This window comes from Elaeis guineensis, chromosome 6 (assembly GCF_000442705.2).
Source record: "Elaeis guineensis isolate ETL-2024a chromosome 6, EG11, whole genome shotgun sequence".
NCBI classification, from domain to species: domain Eukaryota; kingdom Viridiplantae; phylum Streptophyta; class Magnoliopsida; order Arecales; family Arecaceae; genus Elaeis; species Elaeis guineensis.
Window position 1 is genome coordinate 21808478 of NC_025998.2, and position 11335 is coordinate 21819812.

Here is an 11335-nt window from a genome sequence, read left to right on the forward strand (position 1 = left end):
ATTTATAGTGGTTCGGTGCCAACCTTGCACCTACATCCACTCTCCAAGCTCTACTTGAAAATTCAATCCACTAAATTGTATTCAACTTGAATACACTCATCGGAACCTCCGACTCTAGCTATCCCAAGCTAGAACACTTATTTTTCGGATACAAGCCAATCCAATACAATCCGATTCAAGGTTCGGATCAACCTTCCCACGTTTTGGAACCCTTCCAAAAAAAAACAATAACTCAAAAAGAGTATTACAATTAATAGCACAAAAATACAGATAAAGCTCCTTTAATGGCGAATGAAGCTTTAAATACACTTTACTCAAATAGAAAAAGCTCTTTCTGATTTCTCAAGATGGTTGGAGACTTGAATGAGCACTTGAGGAGTTGGTGAACTTGAATTAAAAGCTTCTTGAATACTTTTAAGAGGGCTCTTGCTTAGGGTTGAAAAGAATATTTGAAGAACTTTTTCAAAAATCTCTCTCTTTTTTTTTTATTCCTCCTTTAAGTCCCTTTATATAACTTCAAATAATGGTGGAGAGTAATCTGGGCTGAAATAGAGCCGTCAGAGCACATTAAATGAGCATTAAATACAATTAAATGGGTTAAAAACTAACCGTTGCAGAATTTTTCCGTCATAGGGGTCGACTCATAGGGTCGACTCATGCTTATGGATCGACTCATAGGGTCGACCTCTGTGGAACAAACAGAAAATGACTGTTCTGTAATTTTGGCCTACAAAGCAGTAGAGGTCGACTCATAGGGTCGACTCATGCCAATGGATGACTCATAGGGTCGACTCACAGAGAGTGCCAGCCAAAATTTCAACGTGCCGTTCAGCTCTTTAAACCATGAGTCGACTCATGGGTCGATTCAAAAAATAAAAACTTGATTTTCTTGCAAAATATATTTCCAAAAATGTTAAAATTTTCTCCAGTAGACTGCACGTCTTTTGTTCTTGCTCTTGAGGCTTCTGAATTAGGTATTGATAAAATTATGATTTTGCCCTGAAATGTAATAAGTTTTTTTCAAGCCAGAATCATTAGTAATCCCTCAAATGCTTTGTAATCATCAAAATCAATTCAAGGAGCAACAAAGGAGATGATACATGATATTTATACATTAAAACATGATCCACAAAAAGGTTATTCCATGGTTTTATGATAAGGTCAATTTACTCTTAAGGCTTAAACCATGTCTTTGAATTTGAGTTTAAATGCTCCCTCCTTTCCTCGTTTTGCAAAAATTATTGCTTTCTTTCTATAGATCAGTGAAACAGAAGCCCGAGAGAATAATATTCTATAGGTTTTTACAGTATCAATATATCCTTTGGAGCTGTATTCTTCTGTCATATGATAGAAGCGTTTGACTTGCTATTTGTGTAGGGACGGTGTCAGTGAAGGTCAATTTGCTGAGGTATTACTTTATGAGATGGATGCAATACGAAAGTTAATTCTTATTTTATCAATATTTTTGTCGTAAGTATTCGATAATTTACGACTCAATCTTGATAGATTTTCTCATGATCTCAGAATCACCATAATATTCTCATACTCTGACTTTGAAACGAGGACTCCAAGAAGAAGACGCGCTCCTTGAAGATCGAAAACCTCAAAACTATCGATCTCCTATAGTATCCATTCCATTGTGAAAGTCGAAGAGCTGTTTTTATAATAATTATTAGCGACATAAATTAAATTTTTCATCAAAATTATATTTTTTATGTACATAATTTTTTTGAAATAAAATTATAAATTAACTATTTATATAATTTTTTTATTAATAAAAAATTAATTTTTTTGATGAAATTATTTTAAAAAAAAATTTAGATCAAAAAGTTTTTAGATTAAAGAAAATTAATTTTATTTTTCATCATGAATATTTTTTTAATGTCATTTTTTATTGTTAAATTTTTTTGATGAAAATTTTTTTTGGTGAGAAAAATCTAAACTTATTTTTTTATGAAATTATTATGGAAAAGATAGTAAATTATTAGTAACGTAAAATAAATTCTCTTCATAAATTGTCTTTAAAAAAAATTTATAAAAATTATTGATGATGAAAATAAAATTTACATGGCTAATAAATTTATTAACGATGAAATTTTTTGTTTTCGTCATTGATAATTTTTTTTGCAAAATTTTTTTAGAGAAAAAAATTTTTTAGTAAAATTTTTTATGGCAAAAATTATTAACGATGAAAATTAAATTTTTATTGCTAAAAATTTTATTAACGATAAAATTTTATTTTTTCATCTTAAATAATTTTTTTTAGAGAAAAATTTTTTTGGACAAGAATTATTGATGATGAAAATAAAATTTTTATTGCTAATAATTTTATTAATGATGAATTTTTTTCATCATATTTTTGGATAAAATTCTTTTAGAAGGAAAAATCTTTTTAGTGGAGAAATTTTTTTTTGGCAAAAATTATTTGGATGAAAATAAATTTCCATCGCTAATAGCATTATTAATAATAAAATTTTATTTTTTTATTGTAAATAATTTAAAAAAAAAATTGTGAAAAAAAATTTTTTTAGTGAAAATTATTGGTGACGAAAAAGATTTTCATCGCTAATAATTGTATTAGTGATGAAAATTTGTATCGCTAATAGTTCTACATTTAATGCACATCAACTCAACGTTCCTTCGCGCGAAATCCTCTTCTCTCCCTCTCCCCTCTTCTCTCTCCATGCTTTCCTCTCCCTCTCCCCTCTCTTCTCTCCCTCTCCCTCTCCCTCTCCATGCTCTCCCCCCTCTCTTCCTGCCGGCAAGCCCATGTCCACCATCCACCATTACCGTCGTCGTCCGTCGGAGGTAAGGTATTCCAACCCTTTTTTTTTGTGTTGATGAGGCCACCGGGGGCAGAGGGGGTTGGAGGGGCAGTCGTGTGCGGTCGGCGGCGCCACGGGGCCGGGAGGGGTTGGCTGGCGGAGATGGGGTCGGGGGCGGTCGGGGGCGAAACGGGGGTGGAGATGGGTTCGAGGGGCAGCCGGGGGCGAGACAGGGGTGGGGATGGGGCCGTGGCGGTCGACGGTGCCACGGGGCCGGGGAGGGGTCGGCCGCGAAGACGGGGTCGGAGGGCGTTGGGGGCAAAACGGAGGTGGGGATGGGGTCGAGGGGCGATCGGAGGAGAGGCGGGGGCAGGGACGGGGCCGTGGGTGACCGATGGCGCGACGGGCCAGGGAGGGGGTCGGCCAGTGGAGATGGGATCGGAGGGCGGTCAGGGGCGAAACGGGGTGGGGAGGGGGTCGGCCATGACATGGGGCTCCATGAGGCCGCGGAGTGGGTTGATCGAGGAGGGGGTCCGTCGGGAGGGGTGGATGACGACGAGGAGGAGGTGGGCGGGGAGGAGTGGGTGACGTGGGGGGGTCAGTCAAGGAGGGGTGGGTAACGGCGGGGAGGGAGGGAGGAGAGAAAAATGGGAAAAAAAAGAAAAAAAAAAATAAATAATAAATAATAAATAAAAAAATAAAATATTAATCAAATACTTTATTATTTGATTAATAAAAATAAAATTTGGACCACGATCCGAATTGGATCGAGGTGGGATCCGGATCGAGATCTCGATTCGGATTGGGATCCAGATCGGGATCTGATCAGGATCTGAATTGGGATCCGGAACTGGGTGGTTGGAGAGGGCGACGGCACCGCGGGGGTGGCTCGTGAGGGGTAGGTGAGGCGCGTGCGTGGGAGCAGAGGTCATGGGGGCCGAGTTCGGGCGGTGTAGGGTGTGTGACGGCATCGGTGCTATGGGAGTGGGGGCCGTGGAGGCCGATTCTGGAGCTCGTTAGGGAAAAAATATTTAGAAAAAAAATATTTTTAGATAAAAAATATATGACATACTAACCCGATTAGAGATGGATGAAAATTGGATTTACATGAAGAAAAAGCTTTTCGGCAGGAAGAACAAACATTAGCCGAGCTTCTTGTTGATGAAGAATTTGTAACGACTCCTTTGAATAGGGCTGATCTACTGTCCAACGAAGTTGAAACTGATTTTATATTTAATCTTAATGAGTCAGAGGATGACTATCAATTTATAAATGATGACGAGATAGAAGACGATACATATGTCAATTATTGTGATTTGAAGGAGGATCTATACATCGAGGTAAATACGAATATTGATGAGTAGATCTATATTCTTTGTTCAATCTTCTCTTACAATAATGGTATGCAATATAATTCTATTCATTAAATATAATTTATTTTTTGTTATTATTATTCAATATTATATTTATTTATATGTCAAGAATTGCAGATATGGCACTAGGAGACAGACGATGACGTTCGCTGTCTACCCCAGAGGCTGAGGCACCTTCATCGATTTCCACTGCCGCACCAGCTCCGTCGCCAGAGGGTCCTGCACTGGCAGGTCCCAGTGAGACGGTTCGAGTGAGACAGATCCCAGTGGTATTATTATACTTTTTATATAATAAAAATTAATTTTTTTTATTTGGATAGCTATCATACTAATGATTTATTTATTATTGTTTCAGGCCAGTCTCCACCAGTAGTGAGACGAGGGTGAGGTCCATTGAAGAATATTGTAAATACGAGCACCTGAGACAGCATCTCCATATCGAGATACCATCCGGCTACACCAGGCCCATTAGGGGATGGTGCGAGCCGTGGCGGACCAAGCTAGGTATCATATGCCGCAGTTATGCCCCCGTGATACTTTTTGATTGGCGTCACGTTGTACCGACTCAGAAAGAGATTTTCTACACCCAATTACATATAAAATAAACTATACTGTAAATATTTAATTAATATGATATTCTTCTAATATTTGTTATTGGCAGGATGTATTTGATATTATTGATTTTGAGGAGAATCATGTGCGGCGAGCTGTGGATGCTCATTTATCTTTACATTTTAAGGAGTATCAGCACCACATCCATTAGCATTGGTACTATGTGATGCAGGATCATGAGGTGGAGGTAGCGCGGCAGCAGCCCTATAACAGCATCATTATAAATGATTAGACTGTCATATGTCGGCATTACGATGATCCGGCGTATCATGTTACACATCCAAATTTTTTTTTTAGAGTTGAATGATTGAATCATTTATTCTTAAATTCAGTTTGTTACCTACTAATTTGACTACTAACTGTATAGAGAAGATGTGTCCAAAATACCGCGAATCGGGCTAGACAGATCATACCGTATTGTAGGGGTTCGAGATCGTTCGTTCGTCACATAGAGCAGATAGTAAGTAATTTCTAAGTAGTATATAATTCTTTAGCTATTTAAAAATTTTTTAATTAATTATTCTCAAATTGCAGAGAGATGCTAAGAGTGACGAGTTTCTTGGTAGGAATGATATCTATCAGCAGACCCACTAGCGACGGTCAGGACAGTGGATAATGAAGAGTCAGGAGCTTTTTGTAAGTTTTTTCAATTATTTTTTTCATTCACAATTTGATTTTCAGTACAAAATCAAAATAGCTATAACTTTAATTTTCAGGACCGTATGATAGACATCAGATCCTAGCCTATCCTGAGGGCTCAACCGCGCTCACAGATGACGAGATCTATAATCAAATGCTTGGTACGAGATTCTGTTATGTTAGGAGTCTAGGACATGGAATCACTGCTCCCTCATCCTCACGCTCATCCAGAGCTGACATTCATATTGCCTGCAATGCTTGACTAGCAGAGATACAGAGGCAGGTTGAGCAGCGAACTGATGAGTTGACTGCACGCATCGACGAGTACCAGTGGCTTCAAATCCAAATGATGGAGTGGATGACACAAATAGAATAGATGATGTAGCTGATGAGGCAACAGCAGACCGGTCCAAGCTCATCTGAGTGCTCCCCTTCCCTAGTCCGTTCTCCTTCTGTAGATGCCGACACTTGATGGCCTATTTGTGTAGCTTTTTATTTTTATTTTAGACCTCTTATAATTTTAATTTAATATAATAAAATGATAAAATTTATTTGTGAGTTTATTGTGTGAATTTTTTATTTTAATTTTTTATTTTTAATTTATAAAAAATATTATAAATATAAATTAAATATATATATTTATAAATTATTTTTTAAAAAATATCTATAAATTATTAGCGATGAAATTATTTTTGATAAAATATTAGTCATCAAAAAATATATTAACGAAGAAAAATTGATCGTAAATATTTTTTTAATAAATTTAAAAATATTAAAATTTTATATTAAATTAATAGCGATGAAAATATACGTCAAAATTTGAAATATTTACAACGTAAAATTTACGTCACTAATATTTTTTTAAATTTTATTTTTATAAAATTTTTTAATTAAATTAATAGCGATAAAAATATTTTCATCGTAAATAATTATATTTGTAATGAAAAATTTATGTCGCTAATATTTTTTTAAATTTAATTTTTATAAAAATTTTTAATTAAATTAATAGCGATGAAAATATTTTCATCGTAAATAACCATATTTACGATGAAAAAATTATTTTACTAAATTTTTTTTAATTTGATTTTTATAAAAATTTTTATTTAAATTAATAGCGACGAAAATATTTTCGTCACTATTAATTTAATATTTATTAAGGATAAAAATTTTCGTCGAAGATTACTATATTTGCGATAAAAAGTTTACATCGCTAATATTTTTTTAAATTTAATTTTCATAAAAAATTTTAATTAAATTAATAGCGGCGAATAAAATTCATCGTAAATAATTAATTTCATCTCAAATTATCTTTTTTTAAGACTAAAATTTTTCATCATAAATAGTTTTTTAAAAAAATAATTTTTTTAATAATAAAACTTTTTCATCGATAATATTTATTATTTGTAATGAAAATTTTTTTTCGTCGTAAAAAATTATCAACAACGGTATTATTGGTGAGTAAATATTAGCGATAAAAATAGGCTATTAGCGATAAATTTTTTTTATCACTAATATCTTATTTTATTGTATTGATTTTAGCTATTTCACTCGTAACAATAATGTAGCGAAGGAAAATCTTGGGTTTGGTCAGTATGCTTGTCCTTGTTCTTCATCTAGCTTTGAAGCATTAGAAATCAGAATTACTTTGTAATTTAAAAATTAATTTATTAAATTTTCATTTAAATGTTTTAGAAATTTTGAATTTTGGGTGTTGTTACATGTGTGCATAATTTTAGCGGCATTATCGTAAGTTATTTGACTTGATTTCCTCACATATTAACATGTGACATGCACCTAAGAAACTACCGCATTTATTTTTTGACCGTTTGGTTCGATCGGCTCAATCAACTAGCCATTTATTCTATAATAAACTATGTATTTCTTTATCAAGTGGCGTTGAATGATTACAAATGGGGGTTGGTTGTCTCCAAGAGGTTGCATGAATGTTTTGAGCTACCTTTCTTTCCATTTGTTTTCCACTTGAATTCTTAATGTCATACCGTTCGAGTGCGGTTATCACCTACCGTGTGCATAGCTCATGGAAGGATCATCATATCATGGAAGAAAGTAACCAAATAACCTCTGCACCTTAGAGGTGAAATCTTTTTCTAAATACAGTAGTTTAGGGAATACCTCGATCGAAAGCCCTTTCTCCCTCTTTTGTTTTATTATATTATATTATTGCTAGCCTTTTCCGTGCTTTAGGTATTATTTCCTCTAGATAGAATGATTTGATTGCAATATATTTGACGCTGTAGAGGGGAGAGAGAATGTGGGCGGTTGATGAACCTTGCTGGGTCAAAGTCCAATTTTGGTGGTGGTTTGGAACCTGAAACACTGACTTGCTTTAGCCTAGTTTCTTTTTAAAATAATTATATATAAAGCTAAGCCGACCTTAAGTTGGCTGCAGACTTTTTTCCCCACCAATTTTTTAAACCCTAAGACCAGTGAGTATGCTTGGTAGTTTTTAAGATTTTGGAACGAGCTTGTAGGGTGAAAAAAAAATCTAAGAGCAAACTTGGACTTCTTCTTGAGCCATTAGTTAGTAATCCTCAGAGTAGGTTTGTTTTAAATTTATCAAATCTTTTATGACTTGACCGTAAAAGCTTTGACAAATATGTTTTAAAAATGTAAGTGGACATGTGTTAGGTTCTATAGTCTCTACCAGAGAATTTACGGTAGCTTGCATGGCGAGGCACAATGGACTGAAAGATTTGCGCCCTGCTAATGATGGGCTTTTTGTGGGCTGGTTAACAGCCAACGAGAATTAGAAAAAAAAATAATTATTTAATTGTTAACTCTTGAATACGAAGTAGGTTGGATTTATTTGTGATATCAATATCATTTTTTATTCGGCGAATGAATTGCTACTTGCTATCTCGCCAACCTTTGCAACACGGCGACCATCACCACCAATACAAAGTCGTTAGGCTCTATTTAGTGAATTTATAAATGAACAGTGGGTGACAAACTCTCGCAACCTCTTTGGATTAAATAATTATTTCATGCATCTACCTCCCGGTAGGCATTTGAAGAATTTGGTCCCGGGCAGATGTTTGCATGAACGAAGGACACGCCACATGACACCACAATAATCGTAGCGGACAGGATAAGAAAGCAGATAAGAGCTGAAGAAAAAAAAGGACCCATCCATGAGCACACTCAAATAAGCACAAGAAAATAGGGTTGCTGTCGTCCAAGGCAATCATCAAACACACATATTATCTATAACATGATATATGCTCATGGAGTGTCTTATTTCATAAATCTTCTGATGGTAGTCATCGAGCGTTGTATGACACTTTGCAGCGTACATTACAAAAAATTTATGTTTTGAAAAAAATATCATTGTGATTTGCATCTTATACCGGGCAGAATTCCATATAACATCTTATTCGATGACTTTGGCCATAGCCCCACTTCGAGCCGGCCTTGATACACTACAAAGGCTCACGAAATTACAGTTGAGGTCATATAAATAGTAATTTTCCCTTTTTTTTACTTTAAAACAAAGTAGATGCTTGATGGTGTTGTTTAGGGCTTGTGGTGTTGCGCCGGCACATCACATGTTCAACAAATGTTGGTCCTCCAGTCGAGCGGCGGCAGCGCCGGTATCCCGGCGGCGTAGTTGAGCGGCTTCCGAAAGGAGACGATGTGGCTGTCTACCATGCAGGCGGTGACCCGATCCGATACCCGGACGTCCTCCATCTGCATCTCCCGCAGCCTCTGCGCGTACTCCGGCGCGCACACCAGATCCCACACCACCCCGAATCCACCGGGCTTCAGCACCCTCACCATCTCCCCCAGCCCCCTGGCCCTCTCCGCCGCCGCAGCCGCCGCCCGAGAACTCCCCGCCACCCGCCGCCCCAGCCCGCTCAGGTGCACCGCGGACACCACCACGTCGAAGTACCCGTCCGCGAAGGGGAGCCGCCGCGCGTCCCCCTCCCGGCACGTGACGTGCTCCTGGACCCCCTCCGCCCGAGCTCGCCGGAGCGCTGCCACCGCCGTCTCCCTCCAGCGTTCCAGCCCCACCACACGGCCTCCGCTCCCCTCCTTCTTCATCTGCATCGCCACCGCGTTCAGCAGCATCCCGCGGCCGCACCCCACGTCGAGTGCCGTCCGCACCGCCGACCAGTCTGGGATGGCAGCCACCATCCGCTGCGCCATCTCCCAGCGGAGGGCGAGCGAGGAGTAGAGGACCTCGGCGGCAGCGTAGAGGAGGCAGAGGGCGGAGAGGGCGGCGACGGAGCCGGCGAATCCGGCCGCGAAGCGGAGGGCGGGGAGGGGGGCGGTGGGGGCGAGGGCGCCGAGGAAGGTCAGGGCGTGGGGGAAGTAGAGGAGGAGGAGGAGGGAGATGCCGGCGAAGAGGGTGGCGTGGAGAACCAGGAAGGCCACTGTCTGCCACTCGTCCGTCCCGTAGATCGCGTAGAGCTGCGTCCAATCCCTGCGCCCAGCCACCGCTTTCCCCATCTATATTGCAGCGATAGATAGATCTCGAATTTGTTCTGATCCCGCGATGGATCTCTCGCTCTCGTTTTGCTCGACTCTGCCTTCATTTATTTGAAGTCATGAGTCGAGACTGGTAGTGGATTCGGGGGAGGTGGTGGCCCAGCCCCCTTACTGCCGGATTTGAGCTGACGGCGGTGAAATCGGGTACCGTGCGTTCCAGGCTTTCCGACACCGGTCAGATCGTACCATATCAGTAGGGCCCAACGACAGAGGAATATGATCCATCATTTGGACGGTATTGATTGGATGATAATATGGTGGATATCGTGTTTGACCCGGCGAATAACTAAGATGGAGGCACTTGGAAGAGGCCATATGAACGTTGGCCCAAGATTAATAGCGGCAGTTATGTCCGCTCAGTCATTATTGCAAGTTTAAAAAAATAATAATTATTATTTAGATAATATTAAAAGCTGTGATTATGCTATTAAGCACGGTTATAGCTGTTATCGTGTAGTTAATGCATGCTTCATGCACCATCTCGATAATAGCTGTCAATTACATTTATAAATGAAATGAAATCTCCAACGATATTTTTTTACTTTGTATATATTGAGATATTTATAAAAAAATAATTTTGAGTACGTACATATATCAAGATATTCATAAAAAAAAATAGTTATGTGCGTGTATCTAAACTATCCAAATATTCTAAAATTTATTTATTTATTTATTTTTAATATTTTAACGTACACACAGTCACTCATCTTTTGATAGATATTTTCAAAGCATGCACAGCACCCTACGATACTTTTTAAGTACAGCAGAGAATCCGTTCTCTTTATAAATAAAAATGGACGAGAGACCCTCAGATAAATCATTCAATAGCTTTCACTATTTTATATTTTTTTTTATTTTATTATTCTTTGAATTCTAAATAATTTGCTCATCAAAAGATCTTCATCAATAAAATTTCAATAAAAAAATTTTATTTCAGATCTATCTACCAACCAATGAGCAGCAACAATCGCATCTTTGAATCCTCCTGCACATCGGGAGAGAACCGACCTCACTATTATCTTAATCCTACTGACCTCAGTGTGATCTTGGAGCTCAATAACAATGGATGATGCTTGCAATCTTAAAGAAGAATTGAAAAATTACTATAAGGGCACGTGGGCAAGAAAGAGGATGGAGTTTTTTTGAAAAAAAAAAAATTGCTTTCCTCGTTACCTGCCTGTCCTCTTTTGGATTCGCCACCGCTCTTCTTTCGAAGGTCTGCATATGAAACCTTGAAGACATGCACGAGCTAGAAGCCACATTATTGAAAAAATTTTGGATGTTGTTTGACACAAATATTCGATGATGCTCATCAACGGTGGTCACACTACTTGGCGGAAAGTGATACTTTTTTGGAGGGAAAAAAAAAATAATATGTATTGACGTATTGCATGGCAGGCAATGGAGAGGGGACCAGTGAGCAAGGCCATTTGCCCA

At 38.2% G+C, this 11335-nt stretch overlaps 1 protein-coding gene across 1 annotated transcript; it reads right to left on the reverse strand.

Annotated features, from left to right (window-relative positions):
• Window positions 1-8704: 8704 nt before the first annotated feature.
• LOC105036253 (uncharacterized) lies at window positions 8705-10219 on the reverse strand. The gene has a single exon (XM_073259333.1). The coding sequence runs from the start codon at window positions 9857-9859 to the stop codon at window positions 8960-8962; it is 900 nt and encodes a 299-aa protein (XP_073115434.1). The 5' UTR covers window positions 9860-10219; the 3' UTR covers window positions 8705-8959.
• Window positions 10220-11335: the final 1116 nt, after the last annotated feature.